Raw genomic sequence first — 22,854 nt, 5'->3', positions numbered from 1 at the left:
CTGAGAGGTGGGGCACTTATTCCGACACTTTGTTCTGATATCTTTTCTCGATGGTCTCGGAAGATTTTGCTTCTTCATCTCAGGGCAAAACACTTTAATCTCAAGAACTTTTGTTCCTTACACTGAATCCTTGAGAGCTGATGCTCTCAACTTTGGAAAGCTAAATCCAGTCGCAGGGTAGGCAATCCTCTTGTTTCCAACTCTATACTTAGAATCCTCTCCAGTAGAGACCATAGCCTCTACCCTTCTATCTTGCACATGAAGTCTCTTCTTGGGAATTTCTATTCCCTGATGTAAACTTGGGAATCTACATCTTTTGATCTGTGAATCTTAACCCAATCTTAGGGTTCAGCCACCCTCTAGGCTGATCTGTCTCTGTTTCCTTAGAGCACTTTTCTTGAGCTAAGGCTCTAGCAAAGTGCAGCGGAAGGTGTAGTGATATGGGAGGATGTCGGAGAGAGGGAGGAGAAGACGAGATAGAAACGCTAGAGAGAAGATGGAGAGAGAGAGAGTGGTTCAAGCCCTGCAGGGCAATGTCTACACACAAGAGAGGATACAAGGCTCCACAAACTGCGGTTACCTGGCGATTGACTCTAGGCTTCCTTGTTTCCTTTAGGGCGTTCATTGGTAGTGCTTCCTTCTTCCTCTTTGGATGGGCACCTAATGTGGCATATTGGTTAGTGAGAAAAAATTCTGACTTCTTTGTTGCAATATAAAGACAGCTAGCATCCAATCGAGCCAAAATTTTCTCTACATCTATAGCATGTTGTCCTGAGGAAGTGGAGAAAATGAGAATGTCATCCAGAAAAATAAACACGCACTTATCGACCAAGTAAATGAAGATACACATCATCATACGATTAAACATACGAGGTGCACCCATCGGACCAAACGACATAACAAGTAACTCGTAATGCCCGGGCTCAGTCGTAAAGGCAGTTTTGTAGATGTCTCGCTTTTTGATTCTGACCTGGTGGTAGCCACTGTTCAGGCCGATCTTCGAAAACATGATAGCCCCATCGAGACACTGCAAATTATACTCGATGTGAGGCATATGTATTATGAAACTTGTTCTTGACCGTCATCTTATTGAGGGCGTGCAATTCACACATAACCGTGATGAGCCATCTTTCTTACGAACAAAAAGAATTGGAACAGCTAAAGGACTTACATTGGGACGTATAAAACCCCTTTCCAAAACTCACTTAGTTGGCACTCTAGCTCCTCTTCATGAGCCTTATTCAAATGACTTGAAACTTGCTTATAGGTTGTGCTCCGTCCACAAGGTTGATGACATGATTCTTAGGTCATTTGGAGGAAGTGTAGGGGGAAGAATATCTTGGAGAAACAAGTGCTCAAATTTGGCAAATGACTCACCATAGTTCCTTAATGTAGGGTTGACATAGATGACCGCCACTCGGGCTCCTTGATGTAGCTCTCTTTTAGCCTGGATGTGAGAGATGAGAGGGAGAGAGGGAATACGGTTCTCGCGTCGAATGAGGACCTTTTGCGACATGCTATCATTGATGAGAAGCATAAACTTCTCCTAATCGACAATGGGCTTGAACCTGCGAAACCACTCAATGCCCAAAATGGTATCACATCTTGCAAGTTTAGAGACTACAAAATGACGAGTGAATTGGGTTTGTTGAATGATCAATTTGACATCATTACATTCTTGAGAGATGAAAGCGTCCATGCCTTCAGAGAACCCTTGCTTCGGGAGGGTGGGAATAGGAGAAGTCTGAAGACGTGCACGTTTCGCAAGATTCCCTTATGACATCATGAGAAAACAACACAATGATCCTTTGACCATTAACATGTTAGAGTTTAGGCATCTCTCCGGATTCGTCCGGTCGGTCTCGGTTTCTCCGAGAGATAGGTGTTAGGGAGTGAGGGCTGTTTTTGGCCGTGCCTAGCCAATGTGAGGTAGGTTTCTCAGTTCGGGTTGTGTCTAGCCATGTTTAGCCTTGGGTTTTGGCTCAGTTCCATGTCCATTAGGCTCCTGTAGACTAGGGGCATTTTTCCCAACCTTGGCAGTATTTTTCTCTGTCCCCCCCTGTCACAAATTGCTGATGTGTCAAGCCACTGGAGAACGGAGCCGACTTGCAGATCCTGATCGAGGGGCTGCAGAAGAAGATCCAGCCAACTTAAGGTTCTCGTCCGATGGGGCCTAAAGTAAAGCAGCCCACAGACACACATAAAAAAAGCGTAGAAGTTGATGACATGGCATCCTCTATGGAATTCCGCATTTTGCACTGGCTTGCTGACGTGGCAGATTTTATGGATTTTACGTTGGGCGGCTGCTAACGTCAAGTGTACGGATTTCCGCGTTTTACGGTGGCTGTTGACGTGACAGAGCTGTACGGATTCCTGTTTTTGCGCTGGCAGCTTTTGAGCACCCGCTTTTGGGCCAGTTGCTTTTGAGTTGAAAGATTTTCATGTAACTGCTTTTTATGGCCAAGGGCCTGAGCTTACTTTTGTTGTGCTTCATCTCTTGGAGTTGAGCCAAGCGTATCGCCTCTAGCGATGTCTTTGGATCACCAGCTTCCATGCCAAACTTGATCGAGTGGTCCAATCCGGCCTCCAACCTTTCCTCATTCGATTTCCTCAATTGTCCACCTAACTGAGACATACGGTTAGGGTACAACATCATAAGTTTACCTTGTTGAGACAAAGTCCGAAAATCCTCCTTCAATTGCTACAAGTAGTGTGGAGGCAAGAAGCGAGTCTTATGATCATCCTCAAACTCCTTCCGAGGGGAAACAAGGAGAGACTCGGAATAGATCGCCTTGTGGGCCTCCTCCTCCATCCACTCATCCTTTCAAGTGATGATATCACTCGTGAGATGCATGGAAGCCACGAATCAGTTTTCGGTCAAAGGTCCGCAAGTCTCGCAAGTCTTCGTACACCGAATATTTGATCAAGTGGAATCATCATCCTGAGTCCTAAGCAACTTGGGAGTGAGTTAGATTGTTAAGGAATTTATTCCCCGGCTTTTTAACTAATTTCGTTTATCATTATATGTAAAGTCTGTCGCCATGCAAGAGGGACATATTTTCTATTCGGTGCAGTAATTTCAAACCATGACTTAGCATATGGACGAGGGCGGGCTGTTTTTAATCTAGTTACAGCTCGCTCTCTAGCTTTCTGACGCTTGGACTCTAGTGTCGTAGATCTAAAGATCCTCATATTGAGACCTAGTATGGGTGAAACTGTAAAGCCTAAAAAGGACTTTACTTGCCGCACATTCTTCAGAAGAATTGGCCGATTTCGCACTTTATTCAACTTTTCAAGGTTGACGCGGATTTCATCGCGAATAATAATATGACCCAAATTCAGAAGCTCTCTCTTGAATAATTCACACGTAGAAGCCTTAGTGTCACGTGACACATCCCAACCCTATGTGTCCGTGGACAAGCTACACCACAGCAGGGTTCAGTCAGTCCGCTCAAGTTAGATTAGCAGTGATCTGGCACTTTTGTGAGTCTATTCGTAGACCGTGCATGCCCAATCACTTAGCATAGATGCATATCCTCCGGTTGCACACAGCATGATCATCGGAATTCCCATCAGAATCCATTAGCATCAGTTAGGGGAATTTTCCAGTGCATTTAGCCTATTTTCCTATTTATTGGGATTTTCACTTATTATTTTTAAGTGACTTTCCTACAAAAGTAGGTAGGGCAATTTTGCTAAGTTAATATATAAGCAAACCCAAGTTAGCACTTTCTGGCAGAAGAGGCAGCAGGAGCACCTTGCTCAACAGGCAACTTCTCAGCAAGACCAACCCCCGCGACTACTCTGGCGTTTTCTCCACAGAAGACCTAGCGTTTTTGCATCAGATCAGCCTTGGCGATTTGTGCACAGCAGATCAGCCCCGGTGTCATCATGACACAGCAGATCAGCCTAGCGTTTTGGCATTTGCAGAATCCCGGCGACAGAAGGACCAATTTCAGCCCCTGGCGTTTTTGGATTTCAGCAGCAAATTAAGACTGGCATCATTCACCTAAAGTGTAGCAGATTCAGCCCGTAAAGACCATCAGTTTTCAGCCCTAAGAAACCTCATTTTTCAGCCAAGAAAACGCAGCCAAAACAGTCATTTTCAGCCACCGAAACAGTCCCGAAATTCAGCGATTAGAAGATCTCAGATTTCAGCCATCGTCGTCGTCACCGTCGTCGTCATCGGCATAGACCAAGTTGCATAGTCCATTGCATACGCATTGTACACCTATTGTGCAATCAAAGAATAGACCACTCTCATCGACGAGAGTGGGGCCTTCGGAGGAGGGTTTTACAACCTCTCGGGTGTCGTATTTCTTCTCTCTTCGTCTCTCAGTCTCATTCACTTGCACGCACAATATCCACTCACTTTGTTCGTGACCACAACACTCTACAAGACGGAAAGCTCTCTCTTTCCCTAAGAACTAAAAGGAACCTTGAGCAATAAAGATCACTAATCTTGAGAAAATACAACATTCATTCCGCAAGTTGCATAGTCCATTGCATACGCATTGCACGACCACTCTCGCCGACGAGAGTGGGGCCTTCGGAGGAGGGTTTTACAACCTCTCGGGTGTTGTATCTCTTCTCTCTCCTTCTCTCAGTCTCATTCACTTGCACGCACAATCCACTCACTTTGTTTGTGACCACAACACTCTACAAGACGGAAAGCTCTGTCTTTCCCTAAAGAACTAAAAGGAACCTTGAGCAATAAAGATCACTAATCTTGAGAAAATACAACATTCATTCCGTTGCACCTAACACTTAGCATAAAGCTTCCCAGTTCTCAATACCTCGAGAATGGCGGTAGATCAAGATGTCATTGAGAAATACAACAACGAAGTTGCCTAGAAAGTTGAAACGGTGTCAGCAGATCATTCATCATCTGCTGAAACGTAGCTGGAGCGTTGGTCAAACCAAAAGGCAAGACCAAAAATTCATAGTGACCATAACGTGTATGGAAATCTGTCTTGGAAACATCTTCCAATTTGATCCGTATCTGATAATAGCCTGATCGCAAGTCTATCTTTCTAAAATACAACGGCTCCATGGAGCCGATCTATCAAATTGTCCATACGCGGAAGCGGATCCTTATTCTTGACAGTGAGCTTATTCAACCCCTTCTAATCCACGCAAAAGCGCATAGTGTTATCCTTCTTTCGAGAAAGAAACACAGGCGCTCCCCACGGGGATTTACTTGGCCGAACAAAACCCTGTCGAGATAATCTTTCAGCTTATGCTGAATCTCGTCCTCCTCGGTTTTACTAAACCGATAGGGTTGCTTTGAGAAGGGCTGACTACCAGCTACCAACTCAATGGCATGATCTACTCCTCTCGAAGGCGGCAAGCCAAAAGGTAGATGATCAGGAAAAACATCCTTGAAATCAGTCATGATTTCTCGGATCAGGTTGGATTTGTCGGAATCCCAAAGTTCAACAGAAGAACATGAAACATTTTTACGAAATTCAGTGACAGAAGTACGAAGCACTAATAAATTAAACCAAGCAGATAGTACACATTGATAAAAGTCAACATCAGAAGACTTTGTATCTTTAAACATTTCCAAAGCAGTAACAATTGGTATTGCAAAACGATTATTTACAGAAATCTGATTACAAAGCGAAACAGATACATGAGGCATGTTCTGCTTAACAAAAACAAGAGAGTGATGTACATAGTCTATATACAACGAGTCTTGTTTATCATAAAACCATGGAATTCCTAAAATAACATATGCTCTGTCCAGGCATACGATGTGGAAATTTAGGTTCTCTTTGTAATCAGCTAGCTTGAGCGACAAATATGGAACCATCTAATTCCACATATCCGTATCTTTGCTACGAGCCATCTTCACGCGATACTCATGCTCACTGTCTCGCGTTTGCAGGTGCAGTTTTTGCACCAATTTAGCATCCACAAAATTGTGTGAGCTTCCATTATCAAGGAGTACGGTCACGTTGTGACCATTGCTCTTCCCGGGGAAACGGAGAAGATTGTGCTTATCTAACACTTTGGTGCTAAAAGTACAATTAGTGTATGAACTGTGCGCTAAGTGTTGGATTTCAACTTGAATTACATCAGAGTTACTAAAGATCTCGTGAATTTGAACCAAAGGACGACCCTGCGGTTTCTTGGTCTTCTGTAACAAACTTGGACACACCCCAAGTCTAGATTCTGTCACGACACGATAGAGATTCACTTAAAATATTTCACAAATTACTGAGTCGACACGGCCCGACATAGTTCCGTGCCAAGAGAGATTGGCCCCAAAGACGGGCGCCCCTTTGGTATTTCTTTTTCTATTAATCTTTGAGCAAAGAACAACTCTCGCGGGTCCTCGCTCTCAGACTCTACGTCCAAATGCTCTAAGAAGTGAGGCCCTTGGGGCTTATTTATTGATACAAAGGGATGCTAAAAGCAAAGCCCCCAAAAGTAGTAAACTTAAAAGCAATGCTTCCAAAAGAAACTCGGCCAAAATTTGCCAGCAAAAAGTAGTCATCGCAACCGGCGGAATTCCATACGGTTCAGCCACGCTAGCAATCAGGGCGTTTTATGGCCGTCAGTATAGCAGTCAACAGAAATCGCGGCCGTCCGTACAACAGCTACGTCAGCAGGTTCTTACGCTTTAATTTCATGCCTAAGTGTCCCTTTTGGCCCTTGACAATTGTCCATAAATTGGAACAACTTGATAGTTGGTCATGCCACGTCATCAGTTTGTGACATACCTTCCTCTTGAAAGAATTGTAATCGCCCTCGATTACGCCTGCAAAACAGACAGGCCATAAACCGTTTTAGTAGATGCTGACTCTAAGTACCGACGCACTAGACACGACACATCTAGCACTTGTACAAAGACGACAGTCACATCACTGCACATGACATCGGAGGACTTCACCTGACAAATCAATCACAAAAAATTCATTCCAAATCTCAGACCATGAGTGCCAGCAACGTATTTAGTAACCGCATCTAGATCCATCCTGGACCTCACTGATACTGGATTAACTATCCTTATTGCGATCATGTCTATAGAGATTTATGAGACCGAAATGCTGCAGTCATTTCGTCTTTCAGTTCTTGCACTCAAACAATTCACATGAGAGTACGAATCATTCATATTCAATTTCGGGAATTCCATTCCATTAAGTCATACAACAGAATACTGTCAACACATCAGTATCCCTGAAACCCAAAGGGATATCAGTGACTCTATTCAATCCTGGTAATTTATGACAAAGGAGCAGAGTGACTCCCCTCTTGTGCAATCCCTCCGCACTAGATTCAACCCTACTGATCTGCGGGATCTCTCGGAGTAGATGCATCTAAACCGAATGCTTGAAGGCAAAGTTCCAAAATCTGAGGAGTATCTGCTAGGTCCTCCTTCTCCATCCACTTCGCATCTAATGCCTGATAGTTCTTGAATTTAACTAAGAACCGCCGAATCACTTTACCTTTCACTTTTCTTTCCTTGTGTGCCAAAATATGTTCAGGAATGAGTATCTCCTTGCTCTCTTCCACTTCGGCTTGCTCATCTAGCTCCCCATCAACTGACACCTCACCCTTAAAAGGTTTCAAGAGACTCACATGGAATGCATTGTGAATCTTCCAAGTATTCGGCAGTTTGAGTCGAAAGGAGACGTCATTTATCTTTTCTTTAATTTGGAAAGGGCCATAATACCTCATGCTAAGCTTTAGAAAAAGCCAGTCCTTTCCCTTTCGTTTCCTTAGGCGTGCCTTTTCAAAACGTAAGAGCACCCAATCATCTTCCTTTAGTTTCAAGTCTCGTCGATGTCGATCTGTTGCCGTCTTATGTCGTGCTTGAGACTTCTCTAAAGCCTCGCGAACCTTAGCAAAAGCAGTGTCCGAGTCCCTCGTGTACTGGTCAGCTTCAAAAATCTGTCTTTAGTGCTGAGAAAGGGTGGAACCTTCTGAGCACCTTCTATTATCAAATGGTGTCTTCCCCATTGACGAGTGAACCGTGTTATTGTAGGCAAATTCCACCAAAGGCAATTTTTTTTCCCATTGAGTCTTCTGATTAGAGATGTAAGACTTTAATAAATAAAAACAATTGAATTTGCGATCTCAGATTGCCCATTTGTCTGCGGGTGGAATGATGACGAGAATTGCAACCGCGTGCTAATGTTCTCCCAAATAGCCCTCCAAAACAAACTCGTGAATCGTGGATCTCTGTCGGAGACGATTGTCTCAGGCATGCCATGTAACCGAAATATCCGTGCAATGAACAGTCTCACTAAATGGTCCGGCTTGACTGTTTTCTTCATTAGAACGAAGTGAGCTTGCTTGCTAAATCTATCAATGACAGCCCAAATGCCATCGTGCCCACATTGTGTCTTCGGGAGATCAAAGATGAAATCCATTGCAATACTTTCCCAGGGGCGGGTGGAATGGGTAAAGGCTGGAGTAATCCTTGTGCCTTAGGCATGTCAAACTTGACCTTCTGGCATACTAAACAACTGCGAACAAAGTCGTCCACATCCTTCTTGAGTCTCGGCCAAAAGAAATAACGCTCTACCCCCTTCAAGGTGGTGTCGATGCCGCGGTGACCCGTAAAAGATCGATGCTCTCGGAAAATCCTAGTCATCATTTGGTTGAAAGTTGCTGGAGCATTGGTAAGTCCAAAAGGCATCACCAAAAATTCGTATAAACCAAAGCTTGTCCGACAGGCTGTCTTGTAGACATCTCCCAAAGTGATTCTGATATGATGATATCCGCTTTTCAAATCAATCTTGCTGAAACAAGAAGATCCCTGAAGTTTGTCAAGAATATCATCGATCCTCGGAATCGGGAATGTGTTCTTGATGGTGGTTTTATTGAGAGCTCTATAGTCAATGCACATTCTCCAAGATCCATCTTTCTTTAGTACCAGTAAAACCGGAGAACAGTAAGGTGAAGTACTAGGCTGGACGAGACCCTTTTTCAAGGTCTTTCACTTGGTTCATGATTTCTTCATTCTGGGTTTGGCTAACACGGTAAGGTGGCTGGTTCAGTGGTGTGGTTCCAGGGATCAGATTAATGGTGTGGTCCTCAAGACGCGATGGAGGTAACTCGCGTGGCAGGCCTTGTGAGAAACAGTCAGCATGCATGTGCAGAAATTCTTGTCGTTCTATGTCCAATTCAGACATGTTCGTTCGTTGTTCATCATTCAATTCTTTCAAATAGATCGAGTAAACAAAATGACTGGATTTCAGTAATTTTGAAATGGCCGAAGCCGATACTTCTCATTGGTCAAAGTCGCTTTCTTGGCCCGATAGTCAACCACGGCGTTGTTCTTATGGTACCAAGGGATTCCTAGGAGGACGTCAGACCCTTCCAAAGGCATGATGTAAAAGTCCTCGTGCCTTAAATACCCCTGACAATGCAAACAAAGTTTGCCAATGACAGGTGTAATGGTTACATCTTGTCCGGGCGTCGCTAGAACTGCCTCAGCCGGTGGCCCCATCCTGTCGTGCGTAATCTCGAGTTTAGCCGCCAATTCAGGTGAAATGAAGTTGGCCTTGGCTCCTCCATCAAAGAAGATGAGGGCTTCTTGATCTTTTACTTTACCTCATGCGCGGCAAAGTTTTGTACTTTCATCCATCTGGCTTGGGGTTAGTTCCCATGCAATCCGGTACCAATCCTGCTTTCATCTTGCCTTTTTTGACACGTTCCTCCGCTGCTCTAGCACTCTCAGGCGTGTCTTCAGTCTGTCCTCGTTATGCCTTTTTGGGGCACTTGGTGGAGATGTGCCCTTGTTCCCCGCAACCAAAACACTTCCCCTCTTTGAGATAGTCGGCTCTCTCTTCCGCAGTCAGGCCGAGTTCTTCTTTCTATTATCGTTGGTCGAGGTCTGTGTGGTCTTCTAAGTCAAAACTTCATCAGTGGGGTAGGCCAAATTCCCCAAATGTATCGAGAATCCTCGTTTAACATGTCCCATTAGTTGTTGTATAGACCCAGACTTTTGTTCAAGGCAGTAATCTCGGTCTCTGTAGGGAGTGCGTAGCAAAACCGCTCAATTTGTTCTTTGAAAGTGACCACCTTAAACGAGGAGGTCGGTATGCGTCCAAAGTGTCACCCTTGGTCATTCAAAGATGGTTCCAAGCGGTTCTCACATCTCGTTCGTACTCCTAGGTCAACCAAGAAGAAATAAAGAGCCGTTTGAACTTCAACCACTTGGTCGGAGCTTCTTTCCTTAGAAGAAGAGTGGACCACCATGTTCGTGCATTTCCCTTTAAAAACGATGCTGCCTCCTGATCTTGGAGTGCTCTGAGTAACGCCTCCGGAGAAGGCTATATCAAACTGCTGAATGAAAGCTAATTTGTTGTCAATGTTGTGCTCCCAAGGATCCATGTTGAATACATAACATGGCACAAGCCAAACAGGTACATAAACAACATAAGTGATAGACATTGGACTCGCCTCCCAGCCATAGAGTCTAATTGGCTTGTCCCTGAGCCTGGGACTCCTGGGCCTTTAACTACTCTAACCTAGCACCACACCTCACGGACAGGTGCCTCATATCACCAGCTCACACCCTAGCTTGGATGTCTGAGTAGGCACTCTCAGGGGTCTAGTCAAGTGTGGTGATTATACAAGATAGCTCAGAAATGAGCCCAGGGTGCTATTTATAGGATTCTTCAACCACCCCTTTTAACCTCCCTTCAACTACGGGTGCATTCATAGGGAGGACCGGTTCACACCAGCCAAAAATAGCTCAGGTGCCCATCCTAATGTCTCAGGGAGGTAACACCTCTCAAGGGCCCCTCACTCCATTTCAGAATGGTGTTTGATTCTCAATGCAGAAGTATGACATACAAGAGGTAGTGCCAAACATTCCTGCAATTGTGTACGGCTAATATGGTCTCCATCTAATGCTTTAAGCTCCGCACAAAGACATCATGGATTATGATTGGTCTCAAATTGATGAGTCTTTTTCATTAGTATAGCAACTACACTTTAGCTTCCTTTTCCGCTCCGCATCCGTGAATGTAGGAACACTTACTCATGCTACAATTACACAGGAATTTTTGACGTTTACGTTGTAGTGAATCTGTAGCCAGATTTGCATCTCTTGATGCAATGGACAGAAGAAGAAGAAGAAGAAGAAGAGAATATTAATGTCATAGGAAACCATCCCAAGAGACCTTAAAGATCTATTCGATGAGGAGAGTTGAACTCAAGATGTGTTATTCAAGATGGAAATGGCATAACCAATCTACCACACTTGGGTGATAGAAATGTTATACCATTTTCCTCTTTTTATTAGCGTACACACACATACACACGCACCCAACAGAGAGAGATTAGATGCCATGTTTGTCTTCTAGAGCTAGTTAGTGAGGAGCATACTGATGATCCAGGAGGTTTCATGTTTTTGGTATAATATTCATTCTCAATGTTGTCATTTCTCTGAAAAATTCCCAGCTCATTATGCAAATTGAAAGCTGTCTGCTATGCTGCTGTGAGAGTACTTTTCAGACACCTGTATTATCATCCAGTATTGTTGGTGTGACCTGCTGCACGTTGGCTGCAATTTTCATCTAAATTCACATTAAGAAAGGCATGTTTTTTTGCTCGCATTCAGTATTTAATTTAACCATGTGTTGTAAGCTGTAGGCAGGCTTGAGTTTCGATGAAGGAAATGTGACAAGTAGCTTACTTAACATTTATTGTGTGTTCATGATCTGTTTGCTTGCTTCTGAGGGTACTTGGGTGAACATTTAGTGTCTTCAAGATTTGTGTTTTAAAGGCGAATCCTTTTTTCTTTTGGTATTCCATGTTTATTCGATGTGTACCTTTTACCCTGTAGGCAAAACAGTTAATATGGCAAATCGAAACATTTCCTTTCTTATTTGACTTTTAGTTTAGTTGCTTGAATTATCTCTTGTGATTGCTTTCATCCCTTACTTTTTTTTTTGTTAAGAAATTTGGATGCTAACTTTACAGATAATGAGGGCTTCAATTTTGATTCACCTAAATCATTTTCTTGAAAGTGTCTTTCAAAGCTAAGTGTCTTTTTAAAGGAGTAATGTATCGGTTATTCCCCCGTAAAGAAAAAGAAAAGTCTGTAATGACAATGGTATAAGTTTCTGGTTTTCTCATGGTATGAGAATTTGGAGCTGCAGGCGAGACGTGTCTGATATTCTTGACGAACAAGGATGGGAGAGAATCAAAGAGACAGAGGGACTTACTCGTGAGGGCTCGATAGGCAACATGTCTCGCAAGAACAAGAAGATTGATTTGGAGGAGGAATTGAAGGTTTACTTCCCCTACAATTTTCGATGCCACAGGAATACAAATAGCTATTAGTATTAAGGAGTTTCCAAAATGTTTTTTTTATTGTAAAGGGAGAATTAAAGGTTCCTTGTTATAATTCCCTCGTTTGATGTTCTTGGTTTAGTGCTTTTGATTTGCACCAAAGGTACCTCTTAAACATGTGAAAGGCTAGCTTCTTGATCTCAATAGCAGGCTGAGAACTAATCTGATTTGTGGTGGCAACACTTAGCATTTGTCCACGAAAAACAGTGTTGTTTAAGTGGTTCGCTTGGAAGTGGCAAGGGAGGTGAGGGGAGGTCGTCTTACATTGTGTCTCCAGGACCCTCCTGGTGGGGCCTCTTCTCTCTCTCTCTCTCTCTCTCTCTCTCTCTCTCTCTCTCTCTCTCTCTGCACCCCCCCCCCCCCCACCCACACCCCCACCTTCTTCGCATTTACCATGTAACTTGCATCCTAGCCTCCCATGGATCACCGGCTCCCATTACCACTTTTGTTACTTTGTACTTTTGTCCTTTTCCGATAAGTGGAGGACACACACATGTACATTTGATGAACGTAAAAAGATCTCTATCTCTCTCTCTCTCTCTCTCTCTCTCTCTCTCTCTCTCTCTCTCTACACGCTTCCAGGCAGCCCCATCTACATCGACGAGGATGCAAGTCGAGCACCGCCGTACCTGCATGCCTCAGATATTACAGGCGAGGAGAGAGGGCCGAAAGGCCTTCTACAGAGATGGTCGTATTTTCGTGGATGGTAACCCCATGAAATAGGGGCACGCGGCCTATGGGACGCCGTTGCGACCGGAGATACTTCTCAGAGGAGCAGTGTGGAACTGCAATGGGTCATTGTGGACTCACCCCGACAGACTGGAGGAGCTTATAGAGGACCACGACTTCATTTGCATCACTGAGACCCATGAGAGTCCTGAAAGGGGGCTACCAGCCATTGTAGGCTTCAGATGGGAGTCAGTCTTTCGAGCTACCACTCGCCGCGGCACTTCACGAGGATCCGGTGGGGTGGCCATATTATTTCGCCGTTCCATCAGCAGTCATATACAGATTGTGAGCCGAGATGAGGAGGCGCGTTTTCTATGGGTACGCCTGGAGATAGACCACGAGCATTGGGTCTATATCGCCATTTGCTACTTTCCACCATGAGGCTCCTCATATGCGAGCATTGATGGGCATGCATGGGAGGGGGATTCCCCTTATACACCACTCTCAGATGACCGGAGAGGTCTTCCTTATGGGAGACTTCAAGGGGCGCACCCAGACCAGGCAGTGCGAGCTCTATGATATGGACCACCCAGAGATTATGAGCAGTTTAGACCCAGAGGAGATGGGGATTAGCAGACTGTCAGCAGACTCAGGGCAGGATACCACCGGGTACGACAGTCACCTAATGGAGCTTGGTAGCCGACATCATCTCGTTATTTATAACGGGATGCAGAGGTGGCCAGATTCGAGCGGGCTCACTTGCTTCCCTCATGGGGGGGGGGGGGGAGAGAGTACTGTCGACTACATTCTTGGGAGTCTTCTGGGGGCCCAGCTTCTCCGATCTTTCAGTGTCGGGAGACATCCTATCGACGCAGACCACACTTTCCTCACTTTCACACTCACCTCCCATTTGTCACACACACCCACCCCACTCACACAGCCACATACCACTATTCATTTTACACACGAGCTCTCTCATGTCTATGCACACCATCTCCGCACACATCTCCTATCTCTCGACCCACATGCCCCCCTAGAATCACTCACATCAGATCTTACCTCCATGATTCACACATCTGCCATTCAGAGCTTCCCTCACCACACACGCACACATGCACCCGACACAGGTTCCATGCCACGGAACAGCTGGTATGACGATGATTGCAGAGCATTACGACGTCAGCTCAGAGAGGATGAGGCCCGCGGGGTACTCACACACCGCCAGGCTCAGCACCAGATGCAGTCTCTCACCCGCCGTAAAAAGCGGGAATGGGAGGAGCAGCAGTACTGGGACTTATATCACTTGCTCATGAGCCGAGATAGTGCAGAGGCATGGCGCCACATCCGCGAGCGCAGGCCACCGACATCGATCGAGGACCCGGACACATGGTACCGCTATGCAGAGGACCTTTACCAGATACCAGGACAGCCACCGATACCCCTGCCACAGGGACCACGCCCCACCACTTCGTCCTTCTTCACATCAGAGATGGTAGCTCGAGCCCATCCGGCATCTACAGCATGGTAGAGCTCGAGACCAAACCGAGCTACAGGCCGAGCATCTGATTTATGGGAGAGAGACCTTGGCACCTTTCATAGCTCATCTCTTTAACCGCGCACTTGTGGAGGGATTTCCAGACTCGTGGACACAGCACATCATTGTACCTATACACAAGTCTGGAGACACCATGGATCCCAACACATACAGGACTATTATGATTGGCCACATGTTGGCCAAGCTCTATGGCGCGGTTTTAGAGGAGGAGCTTAGCACCAGAGCAGAGGCAGTAGGCATCCAAGCTGCAGGACAGGCTGGGTTCCGCCCCACATACTCTACCATCGATCATATCTTCACGCTACGCTGCTTGATCGACAAGGCACGAGTGAGGAAGAGGAGGCTTTACTGTTGCTTTGTGGACCTTCGCAAAGCATTTGATACGGTGCCACGTGAGCGACTCTTCAGGCTACTACTCTCACTTGGGCTTGAGGAGGACATGATATGGGGCATATATACACTTTATGAGCAGGTATGTGGGCGAGTACGATGTCCAGGAGGCACTACAGAGACCTTGTTTAGCACCATTGGTGTGAAACAAGGATGTCCACTCTCCCCTACACTCTTTGGGCTCTACATTGATGAGATAGTGGATTTTATTCAGCATAGAGGAGGTGATGGGGTGGAGATGGGTGGCACCACAGTCCATATACTATTATATGCCGATGATATTGTACTCATATCAGAGTCAGCAGAGGGGCTGCGTCAACATCTATTTGGGCTTTATGACTTTTGTGCGCAGCGAGGGCTCTCAGTGAACCTTGGGAAAACCAAGGTTCTCATCTTTCATACATCAGCACGGATCAGACGAGAGAGCTCTTTCAGAGCAGCAGGGGGCAGTATCGAGGTTGTAGGCTCATATGTCTACTTGGGGGTGACTTTTACTGCGGCATCAGGGGCCTTTTCCATGGCACGGGCAGCCAGAGACAGACTGACCAGGGGGTACTCCGCACTCGCACAGATGGAGAGACAGTGCCACCAGGCACACTTTCAGGAGCCCCTATGAAGGGGTGGTTTTTTGACACTTTGGTTACACCGGCTCTTATGTATGGGGCAGCCATATGGGGACCTGCCTTGGCAGACTCGATCTGGCCTTTGATAGAGCGCCCATAGGTACTGATGATCTCCAGGATGATCCGCAGCAAGCCGTCCGTTCCACATGATATAGTCAGAGCAGAGCTAGCAGTCCCACCTATGCTAGTAGAGGCACTGTTTCAGACGGTTTTCTTGTTACGTAGATTATAGAGTATGGATAGGGACCGCATTGCCTATCGAGCACTACAGGCATCACAGTCGATGGCACTGGCGGGAGATGCCTCTTCTTGGTATGCACAGACCAGCGAGTGGTTCACTAGACATGGGCTTGATAGATTGACTACCACCCCTCCAGTATGACATCCATGCACCTACTTATACTCTCACTCATCAGGAGAGGAATAGGATCATCAGGCAGGAGATTTTGCATATTTACATTGAGAGGACATGGATCAGCCCCAGGCAGCCACTACCGACGAAAATGCTCCACTACCATGAGCATTTTCTCCAGATATCAGATCAGGGCTTCATAGACACCCCTTAGTATATGCAGCAGTACATGCCACATCACCTACGGGTAGCCATCGGCCAGCTCCGAGTCTCATCACACCAGCTTGAGATTGAGCGGGGCAGAGCTAGAGGCATACCACGAGAGAACCGGACTTGCCCAGTGTGTCAGACAGAGGTGGAGACGGAGGAGCACTTCATGCTACGATGCCCAGCTTACTCAGAGCTTAGACAGAGATTTGGGATTGAGGGCACTCTCCAGACATGCATGAGGAGGAGAGACCAGACTCATGTGGGCCATTTCATCACAGGAGCACTCCACATATGTGATGAGTCTACACGACCACGACCACATGACACTGGAGGTGTTCAGCAGACGATCACTCAGTTTTTCCAGAGAATGACTTCAGGGGATCCCACACCGCCGCCGCCGCTGACTTGGCTGACACTTGAGTAGGCAGAGGCATAGCGAGCATGACGCCGACCCCGGGAGTCAGGATACCGACGGCCCCTTCTATACCAGCAGGATATACTGAGGATCCGTACACTTCATGAGCAGCAGCTGGAGAGGGCCCGCTCCACCACACATTGGAGCACCCACTTACATCGGGTTTTTTAGCCCCTCCCCCCCATGTACCACTTTTTATACCCATCACCCATTACACACTACTAGCCAGCTCTGATACGGGTATGCCCTCACACTTTTACTTTCACTCAGCACGAGGTAGTCATTTTCTGCTGTGACAGAGCTACATCCATAGCCATATATTCATATGGTCATTATCTGCGGTGCCAGAGCCATACCACCACACATTACCATCATACCACCACACTGCACATCCCGGTTCTAGATTAGCTTTCATTTCAGCATTTTATTTTCAGTATTTTCTTTTCCGGACACCCGGACTACCACTAGATGTACATTGATTTGTCTCATAGGCCGACTTCGGCCTTTAGAAGACGTAAATAAAGCTTTCTTTCTTTCTTTCTCTCTCTCTCTCTCTCTCTCTTTAAGGTCTCTTGGGATAGTTTTCTACGACGTAAAAATTCTCTTGTTCTCTCTCTCTCTCTCTCTCTCTCTCCTATCACCCAAGTGTGGTAGATTGGTTATGCCATTTCCCTCTTAAATAACAGGTCTTGAGTTCAACTCCTTGTCGGCTAGATCTTTAAGGTCTCTTGGGATAGTTTCCTACGACGTTAAAACTCTCTTCTTCTTCTTCTTCTTCTTCTTCTTCTCTCTCTCTCTCTCTCTCTCTCTCTCTCTCTCTCTCTCTCTCTCTCTCTCTCTCTCTCTCTCTACACACACACACACAACATTTGCGAAACTTGGTTGCACTCTACTAAAGAGGACCTCCTTAATTAGAGGCCAAACAGGTACAAATGAAGAGTCATAGCCAGATGTAGGGTTATGTTTGTTAGATGTGTACTTACAAATAGTTATGATTGTCCAAACAATTGTGACCTTTCTAGGAGAGTTGTCCCTTGAAGAGACAACCGTTCACTTACGCAGAACTTTTCATGGGGACTCTTTTGGTGTGCTCATGTCCTAGTAGAATCTCTCCGATGGCCCAGTGATGTACTCTTTTGGCCTTCATGGCCGTCTATTGGCTCAAACAATGTCTATTGGCTCAAACAATCTCTGCCTGTTGTAGTGTGTCACAAATTGACGATGTGGTACTACTCTAGCCGAGTGAACAGGAGAAGGAGAGAAATGAAAATGAAATGAAATGTTATATTAACGTCTTCAAAAGGCCAAACTGACCTATGAGACCAGAAAGTTACAATGTGGTGGATCTGATACAAAGTCAGAGTCAGAGTAACAAGATGACAACAATGACAAAAATGAAATGACAAATGTCACAATAAAATACTATGGAATCCTAAACTACTAGGTGTGAACAGCAGCTAGCTGGGATAGCTAGATCACAAGAGATCCAGCATCGGTCGTTGGCGGATCTCATCAATCTCCTCCATGGTCAGTAGTCTGACCGGGCGTCGTGCATGTCGAGCCAAAGTGATCCGAATCCTCTGATGCAGCCTCCGTCGATGCTGTGTAGTCCTCCGCAGTCGTGGGCGTCTGGATCTTCCCAGCTCAGTCGCTCGGTCAATCAGTGTGCCTCTGGTGTGAGACGACGAGCTCTGCTGTGGTAGTAACTCCTTCGGGTGTCCAGTGGCAACTCTAAAGAAATCTGTGATCTGTCTCTGGGACTGGCTAGCCTCTCCTCTCATCAGGCTCTCTCTGTGTCTGTGTAGCTCGAGTCAAAACAAACCCAAGCATCTCTGATCCTCGTACTGCATGACTTTGGAGAATGGTCCAAAGCCCTCTCTGAACAAGCAATGGAAGCGGCCTCGTATCTCGTAGTAGACGGCATGTGTAGTGCAACTCTGTCTCAGGCTCGATGTCACACAGGGGGCATGTCTTGGCCTCTGCTGGTACTCCGTTGTATCTTCTAGTCTCGATCCGCAGCTGGTGTGAAGATGTACGTATCTGGCCGATAGCACATCGTATCCCATGAGACAAGTGGGTGTCCATGTATCTGGCCTTGTCACAAAGCCATCAACCGTAAGCTGGAGGAGATGCTCTTTGTAGAAAGCCATCTTCGTGCCCAGCTCCTGTGCTGGCTGTATCCATGTCCTCTTGGTGTCTAGCCGAGTCAAGTCCTGGCGGATGAGCCCTGTGATCTCGGACTATGTAAGAGTCAGAGAGGGTGCATCCAGTGAGTACTGGAAGGGAGGCAATCTGTCTATGCTGAACCCATGCGCGTGAAACCATGATGTCATCTCCCCATACCAGCATGCTGTATCTCCTTGCATGGCTAACTGTCGAGAGGATTCAAGTGCAAGGCGGGCATATCTGTCTCTGGGAAGTTCCCACATGCGGTGTATGAAGGAGACCGATCTGGTGAGCGCCTCAACCACTAGTGGGGGGGCAGCTAGCTCTGCTCGAACAATAGCACGTGGTACTGAGGCCTTGGCTCTATCGGGCCGCGAGATCATAGAGACCAGAGGCTTCTCCATGTCCCCCCATCCATCATTGCGGCCTGTCCTCCCGTGATGATCTAATGAAGGTCCCCAGATCTCAGCTCCATAAAGCAATGCAGAAGCCACCAGAGTGTCAAAGAGCTAGAGCTTCGTCCTAGGCTCTTGAAACTGAACCTGTGAACACATCCTTTCCAATCTACCCAATGCTGCATGGGCTCTGGTCAGTCTAGTCTCTGCTGCCCTCCTCAATGAAAATGCTGGCCCACTAAAAACCACTACGAGGTAAGTGTACGCATGTGTATACTCCACAGTCTCCTGGCCGTATGTGAATGCTGGTGCTGACCTCCTAATCCACTGTGGGGTGGTATTAAATACCATGACCTTGGTTTTACCAAGGTTGACGGACAAACCACTTTCCTGAGCAAACCTATTCAAAGCATCCAAGTGACGTTGCATCCCCTCCGGAGAGTCGGAGATCAACACAATATCATCAGCATATAACAATAATGGAATCCATGTCCCTGCCAGCTGTGCACCTCTATCACCATCTCTCAATGTAGTGAGAAACCTCATCCACATACATACCAAATAGAGTAGGAGAGAGCCGGCAGCCCTGCTTCACCCCATTAGTGGAGTGAATCGGTGTGGATAGACCCTCTGAGGTGCGTGCCTGCCCCACTACTGACCTGTATAATGCCATGACCCCCCAAATGAGCTGTGTGGGTACTCCCATGTGCTGTAATCTGCGCATCAATCTAGCTCTAGGCACTGTGTCAAATGCTTTGCGGAAATCCACAAAGCTACAATAGATCCGTCTCCCACGCGATCTACCCTCCTCAATGATGGCTCTGAGTGTCAAGATATGGTCAAGAGTAGAAAAACCCCTCCTGAACCCTGCTTGCCCGGCTGCGCGTATCCCCTCCCTTTTTGCCCATCTACTGAGCTGCTGCTCAAGAATAGATGCGTACAACCGTGCCAATGTGTGTCCAATCATGATAGTGCGATAATTCCCAGGCTCCATAGGGTCTCCCGACTTGAAGATAGGTACAATAGTAGATAGGCTCCAAGTATCAGGCAAGCCCTCACACATGGCACAGTTAAACATCACTGCTAGAAGCTCTGCTAGTAGATCTCTGGCATGTGTGAAATGCTCAGCCACTAAACCATCATGATCGTATGCTCTCCCAGTCCTCATCCGTCAATGGCCTTCCTCACCATCTCCGCGGTGAAAAAAGCACATGTGTGGGCATGGATCGGGAGGGTCGGGAAGGGGGGGCTGCTCAGGAACTGTGTACAGAGATGATGCGTACTGGCCCCAGTCCTCTGTAGAAGTGATGGTGGGGGGGGGGGGGGGGGGGGGGGGGGGGGGGGGGAGAGTGCTCCTGAAAGAGCCGCCATGCCTCACGTGAGTCCCGACTCGAGAACAACTTATATAGATCCTGCTCTAGCTGAGCCAAAAATGCCCTCTTCTTCCGCCGCACTAGGCGTCGGAAGTCAATCTGTGACTATCTGTGAGTGATGTCCCCCAAAAGCACCTCCCTCTGAAGTCTAGCTCTAGTGTCCCGGCATTCCTCATCATACCAACTGTTCTGGGGCATGCTCCTTGAACGGCGTCTCTGTTAGGCTGGGTATGTGGGTATGCCTCTGCTGCTGCATCATGTAGTGTTTGTGTCAATATAGTAGTAAGCTCCTCCAGAGGTCGCCCTGGCTCCTCTGAGAGAGAGAGAGAGAGAGAGAGAGAGAGAGAGAGAGAGAGAGAGAGAGAGAGAGAGAGAGAGAGCGGCTTGTACAAACCCAAGATTTGCACCGCAATTCACGGCGGGAAATGCTATGAAAAAACATGGCGTAAAACGGTGATTATTGACATGGTACTGGACGGAGATACTTTGTTTCTGAAGCGTTGACTTTTACAGGGCTTTGGCTTTTGGGAGCACCAGCTTTTGCTTTTGGGCCACATGCTTTTATAAGTGAAGTCTTGGGGGCCACTCTAGCATGGTAGTTGTAGAGTGACTTCCCGGCAGTTGTACTCTGTAACTTACCAATATCAAAAGTACCGTGTGGGGCCGTGACTTAGAAGTTAGGGGCTAGTGCATCTAGGTGGAGAACTCCGCTCTACGTGTCTTGTCTCTAGTGCTTTTTCTAGTTTAAGTGTTTTCAGTTTTCTAATTCGGTCGTGTGACCGTGTTGGATTCTTGTCATATGCAACAAAATTGAGAGACTATGTAGAATCTAGAATTCAGACTTCCACGATCCTTTGTTCTTTCCTTGCATTAATGAATGCAAATTTGTGTTATTGATGGTTTCTTTTAGATCCTCGAGAGAGAGTTAGAGATGAGGTAGAGATGTAGAGATATAAAGAGAGAGGAGAAATATGTACTGATGGGGTCCCAACCAACCCTCTCAAGGCCCCCCCACACTGTTACTATTGTTGTATTTGCTTTAGATTGCGTAAATGGAATGTACATGATGCAATACCTCAATGCAAGACTCAACTCGACTTGAATGGATGATGTGGCTACGGTACCTCTTCAAGAGCACCTCCGGGGCTGATTTGATGCATCTTGGTAATCTAGCTCGATTTGGGTTACGGATGGCCACCATGATGAAGAGCTAGGGGATGATTTGCACACTCAAGGCGAGAGAATCCAAGGGCTGAATGCTGGCTGCAAATACACACTGTGGAGATGGGCCAGAGATGGAGGGCGATGGCTGTCTGGAGAGTGCCATGCTGAGGAAGGCGCTAGCTGTCCACAAAACGCAAGAGGATAGAGCGATCCCGTGCTATAAAATGGTGGAGACGGCTGATTTCTTAGCGTTGGTAAAAATGTATTATTTAGTGAGAGGGAGGGTGCCTTTTAGTCAAGTAAGTTGCTTTAACTTATTTTGCTCATCCCTTGTCTAAAAGCATTTTTAAGTGAATAATGGTTTGTTTTATCGAGTTTTGTTTAGTTTTTACTTGTTTTCTTGCGTCCCTTGCTTTTGTATTTTTGTGAGTGTTTTATCTAATCTTCTTTTAGTTCGTAAGTTCATGCTATTCTGACCTTATGAAGGTATATGCAGTGAGAGGGAGGGTGCATTTTTATAAGGGTTTGGTGGCCTAGAGACCTGCAGATTAATAATCCCCTACGAGTGCACATTTGCACAAGATAAGTTTCTGGCTCGGTTAAGGCCATAACTCACTACCCAGTCATGCGTTTGACACGAGTCTTGAACTGACGCGTTCCCGTAGACCTAATCTACATGCTCGTGTTGTTGGATGCCCATTGAAGTGCAACAACAATTGTCAAACACACGTACAAACCATTTATGCGAGAGGGTTTCAAAATCGAGAAAGACTATATGATGGACTTGTCTAGACATGCAGATCCTGCGAACAGGCTCACAAAATTGTATGAACTAAATCCCTTAGACTGTGTAGATAAACCTTGGCTCTGAAGACGTAATAGTAGCATGCCTAGATGGCACATAGAGACATGCATGTGACAATTGTACCGCCTTGCCAATGGCTTGCCAATCACAGTGGTGCTAGGTAGATGTTGATCTTGGGACTTGTGGGTTATAGGCCCACCATGCTTCCACAAATTGATGACGTGGCTAGACCCAACTGGACAGAGAGAAAAAGAAGGAGTCATCCAACAACCTGTACGGCCCAAGATTTATGGCGGAAAACGCAAGCACTTTGGACATGGGTGCTTTCTGGCTGAAATTCTTGAAAGCAATTGACTTTTGAGGGCGCAATTTTTTGTACCAGTTGGTTTTCTTTTTTCCCCCGAGAAAAAGATCCTTCT

The 22,854-nt window shown here is 46.3% G+C and overlaps 1 protein-coding gene across 1 annotated transcript in view; it reads left to right on the top strand.

Moving 5' to 3' along the window:
* The window catches only part of LOC147418882 (cytochrome C oxidase assembly protein), a 44,979-nt gene that overhangs the window by 1,472 nt on the left and 20,653 nt on the right, over window positions 1-22,854 (top strand). Inside the window, exon 2 of the mRNA XM_086506018.1 lies at window positions 12,126-12,258. Coding sequence (XP_086362144.1) covers window positions 12,126-12,258 — 133 coding nt within the window. The remainder of the gene's footprint in view (window positions 1-12,125; window positions 12,259-22,854) is intronic.

Source organism: Adiantum capillus-veneris, chromosome 29 (assembly GCF_014529385.1).
Source record: "Adiantum capillus-veneris isolate H3 chromosome 29, ASM1452938v2, whole genome shotgun sequence".
In the NCBI taxonomy this organism is placed as follows: domain Eukaryota; kingdom Viridiplantae; phylum Streptophyta; class Polypodiopsida; order Polypodiales; family Pteridaceae; genus Adiantum; species Adiantum capillus-veneris.
The sequence above is the reverse complement of the archived record's forward strand: the minus strand, read 5'-3'. Positions and strand labels throughout refer to the sequence as shown.